This window comes from Tetrao urogallus, assembly GCF_951394365.1.
Source record: "Tetrao urogallus genome assembly, chromosome: 4".
Lineage (NCBI taxonomy): Eukaryota > Metazoa > Chordata > Aves > Galliformes > Phasianidae > Tetrao > Tetrao urogallus.
In genome coordinates this window covers 53,204,134-53,227,949 of record NC_136817.1, presented here as the reverse complement: position 1 = coordinate 53,227,949, position 23,816 = coordinate 53,204,134, and the positions used below count along the sequence as shown (strand labels likewise).

Here is a 23,816-nt window from a genome sequence, read left to right as displayed (position 1 = left end):
AGATGCATTGATTTTTCTCTTATGTGAAATATTACTTAGTGTGAGGAGCTGCCATTATTGTATTTTAATTTGTAATTCCGTAATTATATTGAAAAACTCATCTTGTATGTGAAAAAGCTATTTTTTCATACTTTGTGTCTCAGTAAAAAATGGCAAGGTAAACGCTCATAGACGCAGTGATGAGTCACAGTCTTTTCTGAAGTTTTGTGGAAATTGCAGGAATGTCTTTCAATTTTGCTCTTTAGGGGAAGAAGAGGAGATCACACAACATCTGTGTTAGAGCTCTACAGGTTAAACAAAAAATTGGCAGAGAGAGGAAGAGAGGAAAAAAGAGAGGAATCAATTCAGTAGGTTTTTGAATCTGACTTCATCCTTCCATTACAAGACTGATATGGTGATTTTAATATACAGTTAAATTTAGAATAGCAAGTTATTTCTGAGACTGCTGAAAAATCGGAGGATGCAGATTTGAAAGCGGCTCACTACCAGGAAAGTATTGATCTGTGGGCAGTTAAGTTTTTTTGTTCTTACTATCTATCGCAACTTAGTTTTTTAATCATATACTACTAATCGAGCTGAAAAATCCAACATCAATTTGAGTATCATAATTGCCTCAATGAGATCAATATTTTCCGTCTTGAAATTTATTTACATTGTGGTTCACAGTACTTTCTAAAATATTCAAACACTTTGCAAAAGTCAATCAGCTCACAGAAATATTCTCCCAAACCCATCTCTAGATAGCTAACATCAAAATAGGGGCAGTAAGAAAACAGAGTAAGTAGCAATCTCATATTTGATATAAGATAACACTCCTACTGGAGTATTTTGTGGCTATATATGATCGCTTGTTCCACTTGGTGTCAGCCTAGAAGCTGCAACTGGGCTTGAGTAAAGACATCTAAGTGCTATTCCTCTGCTAACGACAGAATGTTGATTGTTTTCTTTCCCAAAGAGCTACTTCAAAACTGAATTGTGGAAACCAGGCCTTTTAAATATTTTCTCTTTAGTTAATGTTTACAACATGGTAAACTAGGCGGTTCACCCTGTTCCTGAATCTTCATGTTATATGTTTATAGGGCTAAACTGCACTCACACTATCAAATGCTATCTAGTACTAACCTTACTCTCTTGCATTCTTTATTACTTGCATGTATGTGATTTATTTGTCAAATAGATGTTTGAATTCTTTGCTTATAACAAATATCACCTAAAACAAATATTTCCAAATGATTGCTTGCACAGAAAACTGTGATAAGCTACATAAGCAGAAAAAAGGAAGGCATTAAATTTCAATGAAATGTGTTTCTTTATAATACTTTTTTTTTTTCTATTTTTATTTTTGAATCCAGACTAATGTCCATTTCAAATACATAGAAATGTTACAGAACTCTGTTATTTTTGGTATACATTCGATTTTTAGTACTTATAAAATAGCAGTTGAGAAATAAGGAACTTGATAGTCTGATAAACTTTGGAAATCTTAAATTACTGTTGTTTATTGCTTGCTTCATTTTTTACAGTTTTAGCAGAACAAGATAGTGCTGCAGCTCAACAATATGTTCGTCAGGGATGTCCAACAGCACTCCGAGCTGATCTATGGGCCCTCATTCTGAATATTTCTAATCAGCCAGAGGTAAGGGACAAAGTGAGAGCAAAATGTGAAGGTGTATGTGTGTGAAAACACATTTTTTCTGTTCTTGAAAAAGATAATGAAATATTCTACTGAGTTTTCGCACTAACTGATACACATTCCTTTCAGAAACCTCAGTGTTGTGGTAAAGACTTTTAGGCTCTTCTCTAAGTATATAAGCAAAATACTATGGAACAGACTAATTATTTGATCTACCTAGCTTCTGAGCTTTTCCTTAATGGTTTCTTTCAGAGGAGACAAGAAAGAAGTCTCATAAAGATGAAATTCTCTGAAGTTTTATAAAAAGAAAACGCGTGTGCCTTTTTCCTGGCTGTTAGAACCAGTCATAGTCTGCATATACATATCTTGTATATTTGTGGATTGTTTTCATGCCTGTTTGCACAGCAGCATTTTGTCATGTTACTTTGTGAAGTCCTCAAGAATGAAATCTGTTGCAGTATTAGAAGACGATCAGTATATCTAGTATATTCATACCATAGGAAGTTAGATCCTTATTTAAGTCATTTCAGAATTGTGACTATTTTGATGCAATATTTTGATTTCAATTAAAATAACATGCAGAGATGTAAGTTTAGTCACACATGTGGCAATTTTACTGTATTTCATGTCCTTTGAAGCTGTTGTCATTTTCTTACAACTCTGAGGCTGGTAAGTACAGAGTACATTGATAAGATCTTATCCTTAAAAATAAACCTGAATCCTGTTTGTTGACAATTTACTTAGCAAGTATTTGTGCAAAAACAAGTCTTTATTAAAATTATTTGGCCTGGAATTGGAATTACTTAGCTTATTCTTTTTTGAAAAACTCGAGCAGGCTTTTGTTTCTAGTAAATAAAGATTAAATCTTCTGTAGAAGAAGCTGTTGAAACAGTAACAAAATATTATAAATCTTAATCAAGGTGCTTAACACAAGACTTTAGTTCTGTGAAATTATTAGATCAACTTGAAGTTTAGAAGTCTTTCTCTTTAAGAGAGCAGGAGTATTATCATGTGAAATTAATGCTGTTGGTTGGACTGCATTTGTTTATATCCTGCTAAGTCCTGTGTGCTCTCAGAGCATCTTTATCTTAATGTAGAAAGTGAAATATTTGAATAATAATAATAATTTAAAAAGTAAAATGTTTTGATGACTGAAAGTCAATAAAATAATAATAATAAAAAGATAGAATATTTCACATTATGTTCATGTAAAGCATGAGCTAGTATGGAAATAAATTTATCAAAATCTAGTTCCTGAAATTGATGTGGACAGCTCAACAGTCACTTTTCTTTTTAAAGGGGAACAAGCTGTATTTTCACATTCTCCTTCAGGAGATATTCTACAGGGTTGAGAGCCTTAAGAATGATCTTATTTAGCTATACGTAGGGAATTACGGTGAGACAGTGCTTTGTGGTGCAGCTGAGGTGATGTCAAGTGGCTGGAGAATGAGAAACCTCAGGAAAAAATGGTAAGTGAGGACGGATGAAATGATGTAGAACTGCAAATTTGTCAACAGCTTCAAATTGTTGAAATGAGGAACTGGAAAAGAGAGAGAAAAAAAAAATCCCCCACATCCTTCCACATAGAACAGAAATGATTGTAAATGTAGAAAGATACACTATATTGGAGAATATCTACTAAAACACTGAGTTTACAAATGTTTGTATAGTATGCTAAGATGACATTTTCCAAGACTATTTCTGCATGATGTAGCATAGCGTTTGTTGTCCTGTGCTATAAGTTACAATTGCTTTGTGGATTTTGAGTGTGAAATGCATTAAAGGAATAGGCTTTCTGACAGAGAAACTTAGTAACTGCTTGTAGACTGGTGGGGTAGCACATGACAACACTGTAGCTGTGTTATAAGCTGAATACCCATAGTTGACTTTATGCTTTGTTAGTGTTTCACAGAAGTATTGACGTAACTATTGCCAGAGTATTATAAAATATAGCAAAGCAGTTTTCAGATGCTTGGGGCTATTTTTTCAGTCTGCTGTGGTTTTTTTAGGCTTTATTGGTTTATCTAATACATTTTCCCCTTCTACCTCATATGTATTCTTTCTCTCCTAGAATTGAATTGTGTGGTTGCAAGGATTTCTTACTGTAATATTTTTGATCTGCAGTTTAGGATCTATTACATTTATAGATATGTGCGTCTATTCAAAAGAATCATGATTTCCTTCTTTTAAGCTAAAAGTTACAAGTGTTTGGTATGATAGGCATTGTGTGTGCTAGCATCAAATATTGTTATTTGGAAAAAAGTATTCAATAAAGCTCAGCCTCTGTATAAAGCCAGTACACAGCCAACTAAGGGATAATACTGGCAATCTAGCAGTATAATTGGCAACTGTAAGTTCTGAGTAGTTATTTAGATGTTTTTAAAAACACTGCCTAGCAATGAATTGTTTATTAGTTTTCATTTGTATCTGTATGTTTTAGAGAAACTGTTTAAAAAGCATTTTTGAGGTTGAAAAGTCAAGCCTTTAAAAGCCTATCTACTACTATCACATAGTAGTCTGTACAGTCAGTCCAGTTTGCTGTGTGTGTGTGTGTGTGAATGTGTGTATAAAATTATATGACCTTGTGACTGTGTGATTCAGGTTTTCCTGTGGGACATCTATCTCATTCATTGCACCAAACATGGCATGCAGTTACTAAAAATCTGTTAAATACTCTTTTCCCCCCCTTTCTTTTGTTACCCTATTCATCCACTGCACTCACGTTCAAACAGTGCTTAGAAATTTTTTTTTCTTAAAATTATTTCATACCTTTATTTATTTATTTATTTATTTGTACACTTTTGAGTTAACAGGTTGGAAATCTTAATTCTGAGAAGTCTAGCACAAAGAAATTAGTAACGCTTTACTTTATGCAGCTTTTACTGAGTGTAACTTTCTAGGTTTAAAAACATAATAAGCGAGTGAGGTGCGAAGTTTGTAATAGGGCATTATGTAGCAGCATGTAACATCAGTACAGCTAGTAGGCTAAGGATCAGAAGCCTTAGATTCCCACTCAGATCTCCCCGGTTCAAAAAGCTGAGAACCTAGTAACACTGTTGTCACTGTGACTGAGGATATGTTTTACATTTCACAGGAGTCTACTGAAAAGGACTACAGCTTTGGATCATAATCCAAACAGCTCTTTGATTCATTATGAATAAACAAAACTGCATTGAAACTGGTAAACATGTGATATGAGCACTGTATTACATCCATTATGAATCCTTTTTGTTCTTGTACAGAACTCAGTTCTTTGTACATCCAGTAAAGTTGTTCCTTGCATATCAAAACACTAAATTTGTTCTAAGTCTGAATAAAGCAGCACAATAATTCAATTTAATGTCAAGTTATTTTGACTGCTGAGATGAAAGGATCAGTATTTAAATGGTTAGTTTTATTTGTGATTTTAAAAAATATTTTAATAATAGCAGGAAAATCTATGGACCCTGGTAAGCCAACATAAAATATAGTTTAGTAGTTTGCTAGTTATGAAGGGAAAAGGTTAGTGCAAAACACTGCTCTAGAGATAGCATTAACTGGTGCCTTGGAGCCACTGTTTAACCTCAACTAGGGGTATTTTTAGAAGAATTCTTGTTTTTGCATATAAATTGGTAACCGTGTTTCCATGTCTAGCAAAAGATAGCTCTTTGCCTTCACATCACTTTCTTCTCTGGAAGAAGCACTTCTGGAGAAATTAAAACAAGGAAATTGTAACAGAAAACATTAGATTATTGGAATCTCTTTCTCAGATTACAGTAAAGGGTGGTTGTTTCATCAAGTACCATTCAGTCATGAGCTTCATTTTGCCATTGTAGTAGTAGAAGTTACACTGTAGGTTTCCATCATTTGTAAGATGCTTCTGCGCCACTGCTGGTAGGGAAGACAAGTTGTTAATTTTCTCTTTAAAAGAAAAGATTGCCTTTGACTTTCTGCTTAATGAGACAGAATATGGCTATTCTGAATATTTTCCATCCAAGTTTAGTAGTATTCTAAAATTTTGTGGGTTAGTTATAAACCATTACCAATAATGAAGGGCAACTTCAAACTTTGTCATTAATTTGGGATGCATCCCACAGTAGGAAGTGTTGAGGAAAAATTCTCTGTTACAGAGTTTGGCTCAAATTGTCTCTCCGAGGCAAAATAGCTACAAAAACACTGTCAAAGGACATTTATTCCGAAGCGTAGAGCTTTGTGTCTTTCCAATTTCTTGCTTGTTTATCATCCTAGAATACCCAGAAATAGAAAATACATATTTTCATGGTTAAACAGGGACAGTTCTCACGAACACCTTTATAAAACATGTGCTCCAGCTAAAAACTGTTCATGAGCACATTCAGTAGTATCATCCATATTATCATTTTTTTTCTTTCAGCATGTAGTGGATAAGTAGGCAGCTAATGTGCATTTTGAGGCAGTCTTTACTGATAACACATGAAAAATTGTCAGCTGTAATTTGGGTATTATGTTGTCTCTAAATATTCTGCAGTTCAAATGTTAATGTGATATAATTTAGCTAGCTATTATTCAGTGAAATAAATGGTGGCTATATCTTGTCTATGGTTGTTGGTTAGATTTTATTTTATTTAAACTTCTAGTCATGCTTTATTAAGTAATATTTTAAGATTCCTTAAAATTATAAAATGGAAAGCTGAGACCATTCCTTAAATTGCTACAACAAAGTCTGAAATAGATAGATAATTAGTTTTCAATTTAGAAATATTTTCAATCTTTTCTAAAAGAATTGAATGATTTGATTCTTCTGATATACTTTCATATTTGAATGCCAGGTTTTGCTTTTATTCTTCTGATGTTATCTTGACATCCATCTGAGCTCTGTTTATGATTGAAATTGCCTCTAACCTTCACTTGCAGAGTCAGTTCAGGTGGATTTAGCATTCAGTTTGTTTTTGATGTCTGTTCTTTCTTTGATGCTGTGTTTATGTAAGGTTTCCTGGGAAACTGACAGATCCATCTGATATCGCTAAATTAACTCTTCTCAATGCATTCGATGAAAAATTTGTTTTTAATGTTTTCCTTCAGTAGCAAAACAAGCACCAAGGAAAAAAGCTCAGCCTTGTGCCGTACAAACAAGTTCTAAATGATGAAGTTGTTAATGTTCTCTGCTGCTGCTTCTGTTTTCTAAACAATACATTATAGTTTTGGCTTTCAGAGTTGTAGCAGAATTCAGTTTGTTCAAGTAAAATGCAGACATTTGGGACTGTATTTGACTTACGTTAAGTAACTGGAATGGGATTTTATTGTATTTTTTAAACGTTTTCTGTGTTTTATGCCTGAGAACATTGTAAAGACTAAAAATAATGTAGACTTACAACAGTTATTTAATGCAACCTGATCTTTTTGGCTTGAAACTCTGATTAAATGTAAGCAAAATATACAGCATTTAAATATACAGCATTAGTTACATATACGTAGCAACTTAAAAGCTTGAATTGGCCTATGAGCATTAACTCATGAAGCTTCACAGATCATGAAACATGAACACTATTATCTCTGCCTCTGGGCAGGCAAGGCAAAGAGGTTAATAGATAAATCTGAAAAACAATGGGTGGAACATTTTTTATTTGGGAATTTTTAAGTAAAAATGTCACTCATTTGCTGTTGAGCTTTGAGGGCAGTAACTTCAGGTACTTTTCCTATTGACTTTACAGTTCTCTGAAGACATAATCCATCTGATCTAAATGCACAATTCTAGGGTGATTTCATAATCTGCAAGATCAGATGCTACTGAAGCATGATTTGTATTATCGTAAGCTAGTTAGGTTGCAAGTGATAGTGACTAGAAAGGCAACACAGAAGAGTGGCTCAAGACATGATATTTGTACCATATATGTATAAAATATCCTTGGAGATATGATTCTGAGCGTGACCAAAACTTCCCCAGCAAGAAAGGAGAGTTCTGTTAATCAGAGTTCTCCAAGCTGTGGTTTCCTGTTGGCCAGAAGCCTTTCAATTCTTGAAGAGGCTCAAGATGTACTTTTCTGGGGGGTTCCCTGTGGATTGTCACCATGTGAAGTAACACTGTTCTTGTCAGAGAGGCTTCCTTTTTCTGACTGGTATTCTGAGCCGCCTAACTCTTGCAGTGTGTAAGCAGCCTGCGTGCCTTGAAACAAGCAATTCTTGCTTTATTGAATCTTACTCTAAACAACTGGCCCATAATTACATGGGAGCCTGATGACAATCAAGAAGAAATTTATCGCAGCTTCTTATGTTGTGCTGTTTAGTACAGCTCTCTACTAAAGAACATGTAATTATTTGAAAATTATTGATGAAGAACTGCTGATTCTAGTTCAGTTCTATCTCTATCGTGAGTTCTTTGAGTGATTATTTGTAAATAAGTTAAACTTTTTGTGTCTCATTTTTTGGTTTGTAGAAAAGGAGATCATAATGCTTCTGTTTGACTGCAGACTATGCTACACAAACTGTCTTGCTGTTTCTTGCCTATATAGAGCAACAGAAGACTTCATTCTAATCTTGGAATGTTCTAATTGGACTTCATTCCAGTGTTGGAAGTGAGCTTCAGAGTTCATCACCTTGCTGCCTTGAGTATCTGTAGTTTGGAATCTTTTTGGATGATTAGATTTTAAAGAGAAGTTGACACCTACAGCAAACCACTCATCTTCTTCCCATTCTTTCAGAATATTTTCTTGAAATCAAAACTCTTCTTACTATTTGGTTATGCATATTTGAGAAATTGGCTATACTTTTCCTAACAGATTTGAATGCTGCCTCGGTTATAAACTTTGTGAAATATCAAGCACGTTAGTGCTTGTGGAATACCTTTAAGGCATCTTACTTGCATAACAGTAGAAACAGTTAATTCCACAATATGCTGAGTGCTGGTTGTTGTTGTTTGTTTGTTTGTTTGTTTTTTGCAAGCTTCATCTGTCATAATATGTGCAGGTATTTGAGATAGGAGAAAGAAAAACAGAAAAACTTCATGTATTATTTTTTCAACAGTGCTGCACTTATATATACTAATGCTTTAAAATTCTAACATGAATATTAGAGTAGTTATCTGTAGCATTTGAAAACTGTGCTACATTCAGACTACTACTAGTTTATATTTAGTAAATATTTGTGTCACCCTTTCTAAAGAATTAGTGTACTATTTATACCTTTTTTTTCCATCCCCTCATTCCCTATGGTAGCTACCAGTACTTAAGGAATAATGCATTTATCCTCATTTCAAATTAAGTGTAATGTATTTCAAATTAAGTGCTGTATTAATTCTAATAACTTTCTAAGTGCATGCTATTCACCACTTGCCAGTTTTTGATCAGCGCAAAGAGCAGTTGCAATGTTCCTTGGGGCCTTCTCTCTACTTTCTCTCATTCTCTCCTTCTATAATGCTGTCTTCAAATTTCACCTTCTCTTTTTTTTTTTTTTTCTTGAAATCCTTACTCCAGTCTTGCATCTTTTGCAAAGGAATCAGCAATATTATGTAAATCTAGTAATATACAGACATCTCTGTGGTGTCAGGAGAAACACACTGAAATTAAAAAAAGACATTGTAAAGACCTCGGGACTGATAATTTAGTTAATATGTTATTACAAATTCATCTAAAACAATTTGAAACAATAATATTCAATTCTTGGCATAATGGCAGAGATGTATTTATGAATTACATGAGGATAGTGCAAGACGTCACATCTCTTTCTTCCACTGCAAGCTCTTTCTAAGAAGAAAGGGATAAAATAAAAAACACAAAGAAATGTTTGTTCTTTTAATTTCTTGTTGTTTCCCCTGTATTCATCTTATGTATGCATTCAGGAAGTAATTCAAGTTTTAAAACAAATCTGAGTTATTTGTATTCTTCACAAGATTTTTGATATATTTAATTGTGATTTAATCTTTCAACATTTTAAAAATGTAGAGACTCAGATTAGTATAAAATATTTGCTGCATCTCAGTAACACTAGAAGATATGACATAACTCATTAATGGAGAGGTGCTTGAAAATAGAGGTTAACAACTAAAGAAATATGGCAGTGATTTTATTATAGAAACAGTTTTGACTGTTTAGTGACCCAAAAGTTGGAAGATGAGAATCTTTGGTTTGAATTAGTTCCTCCATTCTCATCCTATTAATTATGTAATAAATGAATAAACATAAAGGGGAGTTCACTTTATGAAGTCTCAAATACATGCCTCATCTCTGGAGCCTTTTAAGCAGCTATAGAGTGCTTCCTAAATTATGCAGTGAGACTTTGAGTTCAATACATGCTTTTAATTTTTCTTTGTATTATTATTTTTAGAAATCATCTTTCGTACTTTAAACATAAATTACAATTTTGTCTCCGACTGATGATGATAATATTTTCAATTTTAGGATATCTTGTATTATGAGCAGCTCAAGTCAAATGTGATTCAGCATGACCTTTTAGTGGACAGCTTGATTTACAAAGTAAGTAACCCATTAAGTGATTTATGTAGTCATCACAGCAGTATCTTGTTTGCAGGGTTTTTTTGTTTGTTTTCTTTTTTTTAACAAAGAAAATGTTGCATAGTTTTGTTTTAAGAAGTGTCAGAGTGATTACAGTGAATTATTGTAATCTCTCTCCTTGTTCCTGCAATGGCTCTTGTGTAAGACATTTGTTTAAACTGTAGAAGAAACAGTCATAGAGAAAACAGTAACTTCATTTTGAGGAATAAATGATTTCTGAAGTAAAATAGCACTGGGGCCCAAATGATTCTGTTTCAAATTTCAATTCTAAATACTTCAGTAATCCACTTAATATCTTGGTTTTGCATTTTACAGTATGGATTATATGCTTAACCATAAGCTTTTTCATTATTAAGTGGTGAAACAGTGTTTCCTACCACTGTGTTTAGTTCAGTCTTTCACCTTCAAACTGATTCATTTTTTAATTTCAGGATGTAAAGCTAACGGCGAGCAATGATGACTACTATTTTGTATTTGAGGATTATTTATATCAGGTATGTAACTTCATTTTTCTATCAGAGAAGCTAGAGAGCACACTGCTGTGGCAGTATATAGCAGGACCCTCGACAGATGTGTGTTTGCTGCATTATGTGTATCTTCCCTTCAGAGTATCAGTGCTGCAAACAAACCTTGTACGTTTGGACAGATTAAGCATGACTTGCTTCTAAAAACTCCTGAAGGACCCTCAATCATCCTTCCGATACCAAAAATATGAAGTCAGCTATATTCTTTCTTTTTCTAGCTTGGTAACAGTAAAAATGATTAACAGAAGGTGTGGCACACAGAGATATCAAGAGTTGAGAATTTCCGGTTTAAAAACAAAAACTTTGCTTTACAGCTCTTACTGTGACATACTACAATAAGCACAAAAGATATTTTATTGACCTGTTTTTAAACTGAACACGTTGGTTCTGCGTAAGGTAATGATGTGTATGGTTACTTCTAAGCTTCCTCCCATACTAAAGCTGCTACTTGCAATAGGGAATACAGCTAATTTATGCAGAATTATCTTCATTGCTGCCTGTCAGATACCCTCGAACAGAAGGAGATTACATTTATGAATTTCCTAATGTGTACTTGATTGCAGTGTCAACATAAATGTCATGCAGCAAACTTCACATTCCCTTGTTTTTTCCAGTTTCCTTAGTCACACTTGTTAGGCCAGACTTGCTTTTTTTTTTTAAAGCTACGTGAAACAGTTCTTTGATGGTAGTATGTAAAACTGCCAATAATATGGAGAACTAACAAAAACAAAAACTATCCTTAATGTAGTTTATTCCATATGAATAAAAAAATGGGGGTTACTATTTAAACATGCTATTCAATCGTGTCTACATATGATATTTTTAACATAGTGATTGTTTAAACATTAACATTAAAAATCACAACCTCAAAAAACTATAGTTTATTTTACTTAAAATAGTTACAAAGGTAACATCTGCATCTGATTTTTTTTAAATTAATTACAATTTTAAAAAATAACCCCACAGTGACATATCTTGGATTATCATATCCAATAGTTTATCAGACATTTCTGTACTTAATAAGGGGTTGTGTCATTATTCTTACAGCAGCATCATTTCTGTGAATGAGAAAAATAACGTACAAAGAGAGAAACTTGTACATCTGTGACTTTGTGTCAGATGTTCTTATTTTAATACTTGAATCTTACATCCCTCATAACTAGTATGTGCAGAGAGCCTCACCCAGAAGTTTCAGTGTAGTCAGAACTTGTGTTTGGGTTGGAGTCTACTTCTTATAAAGTTACGTGGTCTTAAAGACCTGCAGATTCTGATGCTGGGCACTGTAATCCCCCTCTGTGGGCGAGAGAGGCTTCAAATAAGGTTACATTCTTTCCCCTATGAGAGGACAGAATTTATGTCTCTTCTAGCTTAGTTCCTCTTTCTTTCACCTCAGTTAACATATACAGAGAATTACGTTTGCCTGTGTATTGTTATTGTCAGTTGTATTTTGGCAGCTGTGAAAATGACCGTGCATTGCACAAAAATAATATTTAGCTTAAACTGTTCAAGATAAAGAAATTATTTATTTTTTAAAAGATGTTTGTGTCTGAGAAGTAATTTTGAGATTCGTGAAAAGGAAATTTCTCAAATATACCTTGCTTCCAAAAAAAAAAAAAAAAAGAGTGGTCGTCAGAGGTCACAGTTTTGCGTGTTTCCTTTCGATAATGCTGATCTCTGGAAAATGTTTGCAATAATTTGTTGAAGGAAAACTCCATTTGTTTTACTCATAAGAAATTATGTAGTAAAGCACCATATAAACAATTCCACATCTTACACCTTGGCTACAGTTTAAGGAAAAACTGTTGAAAGCTGCAAGAACAGCGGGTTTAGTTATTTAAGTCAGCAAATTGTAGGTTGTTTTACTTCTGCCCTCTTGTGTCCATTCTGGATAACACAATCTCTCATTGCATGAAAACAGGAACATTTTTTCAGTTGTGTATAGGATGAGATTCTTTATTGTTGTGGGTTTTTTCCTTCTAGGAATGCTTTTAATATTTAATTTTTTACTCAATTGCTATGAACAGTAAATTGTTTCTTTATGTAAGCAGTGAAAAATACAGATGTATTTTGTAAAATACAGTATGGATTTCAGAAGTATATGACGTGAACATTCTCACTTGTTCTTTTGGAAAGTACTGAACAGTGCAAGCATTCTGCAAAGCTCATGGGAATGATAGAGAATATGAGGATCAGTCCTCTGGAAATGCATGTATATTACAACATAAACTCTTCATTTGCATATGCTCTTACTTGGACTTCCCTAAGTCATAGTAACCAAATGGAAAAATGATCTATTAGACATCAGAGCAGCCAAGTGCATGCACTGCACTTTAATTACACAGCCACTTTAATGACTGTGATTAATGGGAAGGGGGAAACTAAGCAAAAACTGAAGAGAGTACTTTTGAAACATTCCAGAATGTTCCAACATGCTGATTATTCAGGTGTACATCAGTATGACATGACAGAAGGGAGTAAACTGCTTCGTAGAGGCAAAGAGGAAGATTGGAGGATGTGGGTGTTTTGCTGACAACAAATGAATGTGAAGATGATATCATAGCAAACTCCAGAGGAGTCTAGAAGTTTTAACGAGACACTAAATGGAGCTGGTCAATAGCCTTCAACCATATTAGCGTTCTTAAGTAGCATCTTACAAGTGCTAATGAAAGTGGGTGCTTTAATCTCTATTTGGCATTTCTTTGTTGATTGTCAGCTGATTTTTTTTAATGCTGTCTTCTACAGGTATTACTCTGTTTTTCACGAGATACTTCAGTATTGGAGCACTTTGCTTACAGCAGTGCTACTCCACCTAAATCATACATACAAGGTAATAGGACTTGTTTTTAAAAAGAATACAGTATGTGAATTTCTTTTGTGTTCATTACACCTGTTAGACTGCATTTAAAAGAATATCAGTAAGGAACATCACGCATCCAGATGACATCTTCACAGGTTCTATTACTGCAGTTTAGAAACTTACTGCATTACACCCAGATTGCAGTGACGTAATTTCATGGTAGTTTTCTGTGTGTAATTATTCAATGCTTTTCCAAAATAAATTAAAACCCCATCTACGACAGTATAGTAGAATTGTGACATCTGTCATCAGCTGGGATAGAAATTTATATATACATCATTGTCCTCAGCAACTTCAACAGATTTACTAACTGGGAGTGGGGGTAGAGTGTTATCTTCCCAAAGCAGTGCGTTTGGAAGGTATTTGTAGACAGGAACAGAACACGTTGCTGAAGAACATTAGGCTCTGTTACATAGGCTGGAAGAGTACAGCTCTACCAAGCAGGCTTACACAGATTTTTTTCATTGCACTGTGTATTCCAGAGTTTTACCCTGCCTTTGGATTTATTTCTCTCTGAATCTGATTTTTTTTTTTTTTTTTGGTAACTTAATAGTCTTAAATTTATCACTTCAGTCCACTTGCCCTCTCAGCCAGCTTCTGCCATGCTTCTGAGCTCTACTGTGTTGTTTCTTAGATCAGCACCTCCTTTGGCTTTACCCAGAAGTTCACTATTTTGTCTTTTTCCTTGAACCCTTCAACCATCCAATGCCTTTTTATTTAAATATATATATTTCATTTAGATTTACCTTCTCCATTACCATTTTCTTCCTTGGTCCCTAGTTCTGGTATATGTAACCTAGTGGATACCAAGTACTTTTTTTTAGCATAAACTCTGCACACTTTGTTTTCCATGTGCTGCTACTTGTGTCACTAGAGCCAATGATTATTTTGTGATTATTTTTTTCTTCCTTTCTTATTGCTTTGTAGGTCTTTTTTTTTCTCTTTGAATGAATTAAGCAGCTTACTTTACCTACTGCCAGAAATTAGCAAGGGGCTCACCTGAGAGCAGAACAGCAGTGGGGTCTGGGTCTCATTTCAGGCATAGAGCCATGGCAGCCCAGAAACACTACTATTCTATTTATTCCAAAACAAATCTGAAGAATGAAGTTGCTGAAATCTAAGTCTTCGCTGAGCATGTGCAGCATAAATCTGCAACGCTTGTAGGTCCTATTTTTGGCTAATTTTCCAAGAGAAATGTTTCATGCTAAAAATAATCACCTTCCAATTTACACTCCCAGTTACAGGCAAGCAAACAATTGAAAGGAAAAGTAAAATTACTTGGTATTTTAATGAAACAATTGATTTTTGTAATTGGAAAATACTGGATTTTGTTTTCATGGTTAGGGGGCAAGAGCTTCACAGATTCATTTTGAATTTAATTCTGTCAATTTGTTCTATAGGAAAATATTTAAGTCCAAATTAATTTGAACCTGGCAAAAGTTCCTGTGCCGTTCTTCTGTGTAGAAAGAACAAAATGCAAAGAGATCTGCAGGACCTGTGAATATCCTATATATTTTCACATAAATTGTTATAGTTGAATTTCTCATTTTAAAACAGAGAAATAAAGAAAAGTTTTTAAGTAATTGTAAAATGCTTAAAAACCTTTTTTGTAGTGCTAAATAAATTGTGAAAATTTTTATAGCAGATTTACAATACTGTTGACTAATGTGAGATGTTCATTTTGCAGGGAAGAGAAAACTGGCATGTTTAATCTGTATAGTCAACGTTTGTCTTAATTATTCTTTTGTATCCAATAGATCACTTTTTTTTTTGTTTTGATTTATCACAGGTGTACCATGCATCTTCCTCTCTGTTGAACACTTAATGAAGTCCTAAATATCTGGTGTTTTATCTGTCTGTTTTTATCTGGTGTTCTTCTGCCTTTTTAAGTGACTTTCCTGTCCCTAAATCAGCTTGACAGACTTTTCCCTCTAACTTAACTGTCTTCAAGGACTGCAGCAAGCACCTTTAGAGCTCTGTAACATTACACCCCAATCAAAATTCTTGTTCTTTTTTTTTGGTTGTTTATCATCCTGCCTTGTTGGTGCTGCTTTTTTGTTTTACATTTGAGAGTGTGTTCGTCCTATTGCATTGCTTACATGCTTTTGGACAGTATCAAATGATCAGTAACACTTGTAGTTATAATTTTTATAATTGCCACTTAAATCTGTTTTTTCACTTACATCTATACACCTTTTAACAATTGCATTGCATTTTAATTGTTGTTTGATGATTCACAGGAAAACTTGGAATAGAAGAGTATGCTGTTTTCTATCCACCAAATGGTAAGAATGATACTATTGCCTCCTCTAGCGGTAGATTGGAAAGGTACAGGATATGTTTTTCCTCAAATACGTGTTAACCTCTTCTTCTGTTTCAAAGTGTGTTTTACTGTTATTCTGCCAAATTCGTTAATTTAAAGGATTGAGTTGGACTGGAGCTAATGCAGAAGCACAGTCAGCCTGTTGTTAATAGTGACATGAAGTTTGTCACTGTTAGAGGGAAAGAGGGAAAGCAACTTCTGGTGCGGCAGCTTGTACTCCAGTGACAGAGGATCATCCACTTAGAGGATCGGAAAGATACATCCTGATCCCCAGCTTTTCAATGCTCTGTACACCATGTTTGAAAGTCCCCTTTCCTTCCAAAATTAGCGTTCATTTTAGAAATTCAGATCTAACAAATCAACTTTAAATCAATATCATTGCAGTTGTTACATCAGTTGTTAATTTTTTTTTCTTCAGCTTTTATTTTGATCATTTCAGTTCTGATCTGTTGAAACCTCACCCTATTTTTGTGCCACATTTAAAACTCAAGCTCACTGCTATTGCTTTCAAGGCCTCACATCACCAATCTTATATCCTTATCTCTGACCTTACCTTCTGTGCCTTCTCTGTCCCAGTGATGTCAGTGACAGCATGTTTGTTTGCTCCCCTTTCTTCCATTTTTGCCTCCACATTTCTTTGCAGCTTTATAGCCATGAAGGTCCTTATGACCTCTTGTCAAAACAGTTCCCTCTCATTGGTCCTGTGGAAAATTAATGAATGGGAGCTGAGATCAGTTGCAAAGGAGGAGAGAACTGTCATACAGCTGCCAACTCCTCTAAATGTTTTGTTTGAGTACTATATAAGTAAGTATAAGTTACTGGAAGTCTTGGCTTTTTTTTTTTTTTTTTTTTTTCCAGCTCCCTCCTTGTCACTGCATGACATTTACTGGTTGTCATTTAACTGAAATTAGGTTCTGATTTCATCAGAGCTTATCCTTAGTAACTTCATGGAAACAGCTTTACATGGCTTTCTAGGAACTATAGCATGTGTTACGGTGCACCATTGGTGGTAGTGAAGTAAATAATCTAATTTATCTAATATCTAAGTATTATTACCTAATACTTAGATACAAGCTAGAGATCTAAGACTGTGGGTGCTATAACAAAGCTATATCTTATCCCTGTAGTGGGCAGAATACAATTTAGAAACGGGGGGAAGATACCTGGATAAAAATACATTTCTAGCTTGGATAAAAAAACAATTTAGAAGAAGAATAGTAAAAGAAATCTTTGTTTTCTAGGTGTCATCCCATTTCATGGCTTTTCTATGTATGGTAAGTGTGATACTTAACAGTCAGGGATTTCTTTTTATTGTATCGTAGTTTAAGGCTGTATGTACTTTTCTGTAAGTATATTGCTCTCTATATTCTATTTTTGTGTATACAAAAGCTGTTGTATGTGATTCTTCCAAGCTGCTTCTACTTCCTCACATTATGATTTTATATCATATGCTGTTTGAGAGCTAATCACTGAGCTGTTGGCCTCCAAGTCAAAAGTAGATTTCAATGTATATGACTAGAGGGACAAAGTTCATTTGCAGAGTTCTCTTTTTCTCATGCTTCGTGTCTTCTAGGTAGACCAATTTATCTGTCAGTCTTAAAAGCATGAATTATGTGAAAGGCCTGCTGCTGTATTTGTCTTCGAATAGGAGTTAAAGGACGGTTAAGTGATAGGTTGGTTGCTGTTGCCTTGCACAGAAGACAGTTTGATTATCAACAAGATTTCCAGGAAGACAGCAGAAAAATCCCCCAGTTCTCAGATGTAACAAGGCATCAAGATGTTATATAGCAGATGTACTGCAGAGAGGTGCTCAGACACCATGAGAGTATGTGTTACGGGTTTCCAGAGCTGGTGGTGGTGGTGGTGATGGTGTTGGTCTGTTTGTTTTTTTTTTTTTTTTTTTTTTTGGGGGGGGGGGGGGGGGGGGGAGGGGGGGCGGTGCGGTGCAGGATGTTATAACAGTGGTATTTGGGCTAGCAGATAAGACTATCCAGACTATCCTTAAAATGCCATATTTAGCTACTGTATGGGAACTGCTGAATCATGGCCTGAACCTCTGATTGATCATCTGAGGCAAGCAATGAGTCAGCCACCGGAGCACAGGTGAAGGCAATTCACCTGTGCTGCCAGAAGGAGTGGAGCCTGGCTGCACCTCTCTTAGACCCATTTAAGAGCTGACTGCCAGTGGGGAAGGATCTCTTCTGGAGATTCCTCCTCTGGAGTTTTGCAGCGAGCCCAAGATGTGGGTAAGCATTCTATCTATTCTCTTTTTTGTTGTTATAATCTGCTTTGCCAAACTCTTTTTTTTTTTTCATAATTATAACATGTTTATGTTCATTGATTATACAGCTACTAATAAAATTTAATGATCCCACTCCTTTGACTATCATAGATAAAAGGCAATTTAAGTATGAAATGGAAATTTGGACCTGAATGGGGAATGTCTTCTGAAGTAAGAAGCAGCTTGGTTATACACTCCTCTTTAAGTGTTCACTAGGAGGCTTTCAATTTCTTCCATGAGAAACTGTTTTTCAAAATGTTTGGATTTGACTCCACCCTTTAGAACAGCGTTATGAAACTGGGTGCGAGCCTCTTCCCTCCCTGCTTTCCCCTTTTACTTGGAAAGGGCACAAAATAGACAGGCTGTGAGAAGGAGAGAGATTAAAAAGGCAGGCAGCAGAAACATTATAGTATGAATCCAAGCTGTGCATGCAGCAGCTGAGACCAAGCAGCTGCTCTAGGTGGAACTACCTGGGACCTGATGTAAATGTCGTATACATTTGCATGTTTGCACACATACTGTCATACAGTGCCACTTGTCAGGCACTGTTCTCATATCCTCCTGGCCTTTATGTACAAAAGCACTTTGCCAACTCTTTCACCTCAGTCTTCAATCCTTACACATACACACTAGTAAGACCCTCTGCTTTTCTCAACCCAAAGTAAATATTTCTTTGAACATCTCACTTTGCCTTAGTGCTGCTGCCTTTCATACACAAGCACCGTTATTTTCTAGTAAGCCATCTTCTCTGATTTATATACGTAAGAGAATGAATTCACACAATGCAGGTTCTAAGTAGTTTAGATTCTTGAAATATTAAAAACTGTATGCTAGAATATTGTATTCCCTTGCTGAACTTCGTACTTTAAATGGTAGATTATTTTAACAATCTTTGAATAGTTTCTATAGCATAAGTTTTGTAAATTGTGCTGAGATGTATTATATGGTTTTCACCATACTTCATGCCTCTAACCATTGAATTCCTTTCACAGTTTACAGCGTTGTGTCAATTATAATTTTTTTTATCCTTTCAGTTGCTCCACTTTGTTTTCTGTATCATGAACCTGCCAAATTGTATCAGATATTCCGTGAGATGTATGTGCGTTTTTTCTTCAGACTCCATTCCATCTCTTCTCATCCCTCTGTAAGTTCATTAGGAATTAAAAATCCAATCATTTAATATTTTCTTTGCTATAGAACAATATTATACAGTGGCATAATTTTTCTCTGTGACTAAATATATCCTTATAATGTAATAAAATATTTCAGGCAAGCTTGGGAAAGGTGTTTGATATCTTTTTCTATCTCAATTTCAGTCTTTGCTACAGAACATAATGCACTTTATGAAATCATGTACTTTCCTTATTAGGCTTCTTAATTCAAGCTGTTATGTAAATACATATTCTGTCCTGTTTTCATTGATGACATGCAATTGCTAACTTCAGTGCTTTCTAGCATAGATGAGCTATTGGGTAGTCAAATATACACAGATATCTTTTCAGTGAAGTGATGTTAATGTCTCTTTCTTTAACTCAATCATCTTTGAATGAAAGCATATGCTTTTTGTCATTATTAGATACTGGAGAGACAATTTAAATAACTTTCCATTCACAGCCAGCTGTCTTAACTGTAAGACAATTGTAGAAGTTTTTGCTAATCTCCTATTTTTTAAGAGTAGAACATAGTAGATGCTTTTCTCTTTTTCCCCTCACAAAAGGCTGAATAGTTCTTTTTCGAAGCATTTCCTGGTTGAAAGAAAATCCTTTCCTTATATTTAATATACTGTTTTGAGGCTGGCCATCGTGCCTTCAGTCATTAATAGTGGGGAAACTGGTTGGACAAGTATCTATTACCTTTCGTGGTAATTTCTTAAAGAAACTTTAAAATGTGTATTTTTTTAACTATCCCCGTTGCTGTTATCTATTTCTCACATCCTCCTTTTTTTAATATGAAAGTGGAAATATTTCAAGTAGGACATTCAGAGTAGATTCTGCATGCAGCTGAGAGCTGAAGGGGGCTATCAGAACGTACAACATTGCTAATATATACATAAAATTTTAGCTTTAGTGACTGAAGACATTAGAGTTGCTTCATGCCCTGCTTACCTGAACTGTATATTGTATCGTTAATAGTGTTTTATTTCTTGAATTAAAAACTCATGCATACTTATGTGCCCGTACTGTTTTTTCAGATTTGACAGCATGAGTGTTAGTATTCAGGATGTGATCTTGTTTCACTAGGGCATTGTGTCATTGTGTTTGCTGTTTGAGACTCTTCTACAAACTCATCTGCCTCAGCTCTTTTATCACCTTCGAGAAATTGGGGCTCAGCCGTAAGTATATCTTTACTAACTTGATATAAATGTTACGGATTAATTGTCATTAAGATGCTGCTTGTTCTATTGTGTTTTAACTTAAAAACCATGAAAAGTTATTCCAAACTGCAGGTATGGATGTGCCAATTTTCTTGAAAGTAATTTGGAGTCCTTTGTCTAACATCGTGTATGTACATTGTGCATTTCCTTCCGTATGTTCTATGAAAAAGAAAGGGTAATTGCTCTTTGTGTTTGTATAAGAAATAAGTGTTATTAGGTTAAGTTTTAATAATTCACATGAGATCTGATTGAACTAAAGGAAGAGTAGAATATTTTTATTTTTATTTACATTGTAATATGCTCATTAGAGCAGAAACTATTGCAGGAAGAGAAGAGAGCAGGTGGTTGTCATTCTCTGTAGTATATTCATGGTACCAAGTGCAATGGAATGTGAAAATCTTACTGTTATAATCAATATTCATAATAGTAGCAGAAACTGATGAAACGTTTGGAGTAATAAAATCTGAGGATCATTCTATTTCGGTGATAGAGGATTTGTCTAATCATGGGAGAGAGAAAAATCTAACTACTACTGTTTATTGCTTGTTTGCAGGCTACGAATTTCATTTAAATGGATGGTACGAGCATTTTCTGGTTATTTAGCTACAGATCAGCTCCTGCTCCTGTGGGACAGAATCCTGGGGTACAACTCCCTAGAAATTCTTGCTGGTAAGGGAATTTTACAAAGTTTGGTAAGTCGATGTAGACGTCACAAAATAGACTGAGCTAACATGTATTTGCCTTACAAGAGAACTTACAAGAGAACTGCAAGTCAAAGAGAATACCTTTTAGAAATGGTATAAATAACACACCTCTAACAAAAACATGAAGTGATTTTTTTTAAAATATATTTCTTTTTTGTAATTGTTTTCTGTGGTAGCAGTCCAATAGTAATGCTCTGAACAGAGTATAAGATGTTCTCCTACCTTCAGTGGCAACATTTGATGTGGCAATGATTAAGATTTGAATTCATCACCTTTCACAAAATACAGCATTAATCTTATGGGAAGTATGTCTTCAAGTACTTAGCACAACTGAGAGTTTGTCCTGATTTGCTGTAATTCTTTTTTAAAACCTTGTATTTTATGAGACTTTGACAGTTCTCTACTTTTTATAAAGGAAACTGTCCTAAGATTTGTGCAAGGTGGAGGCTTCCAAGGAAGTTATATGTATCTTCAGTTGGATCACAATTTAAATACAAGGAATGTGAACAGAAGAGTAGTTTTAGTTCCATTTGTAAGAGACAGCTATGTAGATATGTATACCTATATAAGAGATTTCAAAATGGATTAACATTTTTTCGAGTTATATAGTGCTCACAATTAGAACTGTTGTCATTTTCTAAGCCAGTAATTTGGATTTACGTAATAAAATAATTGCAAATCACCTTGTTTCCTTGCAGTTAAAAGGGATTCATCTTAAACACAAGCATTTTTACTCAAACTTTTCTGAAAGGATGTTTGTTGTCCTGTCAGTTTTAGTGAATAGCCAAAGAAACTCAGACATTGACATTCACAGTATATTATTATTCAAAATCAAACTAATTCTTCTGGGGAGAGAAAACTGATATTTTAGATCAAGATTAATAGATTAATCCTAACCACTAATCAATAGGTCATCAACTTAAATATTGGTTTGTTGGCTTTTCTTTTCCTTCCAGTCCTGGCAGCTGCTGTATTTGCTTTCCGAGCAGTCAACCTGATGGAGGTGACATCATTGGCTGCAGCTGAAGTAAGGATAAGTTTCACTTTGAGGAGATTGAAATAGTTTCTGATGCTGTGCCAGCCACAGTAACCTAAGCCTCACATGGCACGTGGTACATAGTGCAAATGTTTCTGCCTAAATTCTTATCTTAGATAAAAACTAGATAAATTTTGAACATGCAGTACATAATACTACTTCTCTGGAGTAAATGGAAGTAGAAGTATATTTGTTACAGAAATGTGAAGTTATCAAACTTTGTTGTTTAATTAGCGCTTTTTTCTATTTTATTCTCAAAATATGTTAATGGGATATATTGTTTTTAAAACTACTGTGGAGGTTTGTATTTTTTTCTCAGTATATTTTACTGTAGCTGCTTCTGTGCTTTTTAATATTACAAAGATTTAACAAAACTAATTTTGTTAATATTGAATCTGAAAATTCATTGCAAGTAGTATCATTGTACAGATAGGAAATGGAAAAAAAAACAAAACCTCAAGATGAAGTTTATTATTGTTTATCTGTGCTAGTTTGTTAAAAATAGATTTTTTTTTTCCCAAAAATCTTGTAATACATATTTTTTAACTTTGAGAGATTGTGATTGTTTCGTTTTGTTTTATTTAAACATACTTCTTTAGAAGACATTGACTCCTTGAGCCATTACATTGGACTTGCCTCACAAGTACTAGCCAAGCCACAGGATGAGGATTCTTAATTCCCAATTATTTTTAGAAGCAAGTTGAAATGTTAGACTGCTTGATGCCCTATATACTTCAAGTAAGAGTAAAGGCTAAAATAAAGTTACTTCGTTTTATATATGTCAGCATATACTTCTTCTTTCAAGTGTTAAGATGAAAAATAAGGCAAGAGAAGTTTTTGGCATACTGAAGTAAACAAGTGTAATTTCTTTCTAGTCAGATCTGAAACTAACTATTGTTATGAGCCAATATTGAATCTTTTTCTGACTTCTTTAGCTGCTTTAAAGAAATGTGATTCAAATGCCAAGTTTAACAAGCCTTTTGGGTTTTTTCCTAGGCTGTTCTTGCTGACCTTTCAACCCTGAAGGTTATGCCACTTCTTCAAATCTTCTTGTTTGCTACTGTTACCTGATCTGCTTCAACAATACTCTACTGCATTTCCAGCCTCTCATGAGAAGCTAATGATCATCTATGCAATGTCTGCATAAAGCCAAAATTAAACTGTATGTACAATATTCATTTAGAAATCTTAATGGAATTTTCTAGCTGAAAACAATAACTTCACACAGAAGTGTGTGTAGTGCATGCTGCTGACTTTCGCTGCAACAATGGTTATTACTTGTACATTAAGAATGACAACTTGTGCAAACAAATGATTATGAATCAGTGTCTAAAATGCATGTAATATATAATAAATAATGTAATTCTTCACTTGAGTGTTGTAATGCTTATGTCAGAATTATAAAAGTTCTCTTATAATCTTAAACTTTTTAGAGCTCACAGCTTACAGTATGTCAGATCTGGTACCATAAATTGAGAAAATGAAGATACTTTAATTTCTCTCTCAGGCATCTTCTAAACTCCTTCCCAGAGTCTCATCAAAGGCCCCATGTTGTAAAATATGTTCCCCTGTAGAAGGCTTGAGCATAGCTTCCTTCTGAACTTGTTGAAGCCAGTCCA

General features: G+C 34.4%; 1 protein-coding gene across 1 annotated transcript in view; it reads left to right on the top strand.

Annotated features, from left to right (window-relative positions):
- Positions 1-23,362, top strand: part of TBC1D19 (TBC1 domain family member 19) — a gene marked incomplete at its 5' end in the record, with an annotated part of 46,022 nt that extends 22,660 nt beyond the window's left edge. The window contains 11 exons of the mRNA XM_079534560.1: positions 1,524-1,636; positions 9,985-10,059; positions 10,530-10,592; positions 13,365-13,449; positions 15,720-15,764; positions 17,044-17,076; positions 19,118-19,227; positions 20,324-20,415; positions 21,011-21,126; positions 22,118-22,188; positions 23,194-23,362. Coding sequence (XP_079390686.1) covers positions 1,524-1,636; positions 9,985-10,059; positions 10,530-10,592; positions 13,365-13,449; positions 15,720-15,764; positions 17,044-17,076; positions 19,118-19,227; positions 20,324-20,415; positions 21,011-21,126; positions 22,118-22,188; positions 23,194-23,268 — 878 coding nt within the window. The 3' untranslated portion in view covers positions 23,269-23,362. The remainder of the gene's footprint in view (positions 1-1,523; positions 1,637-9,984; positions 10,060-10,529; positions 10,593-13,364; positions 13,450-15,719; positions 15,765-17,043; positions 17,077-19,117; positions 19,228-20,323; positions 20,416-21,010; positions 21,127-22,117; positions 22,189-23,193) is intronic.
- Between the last annotated feature and the right edge of the window lie 454 nt (positions 23,363-23,816).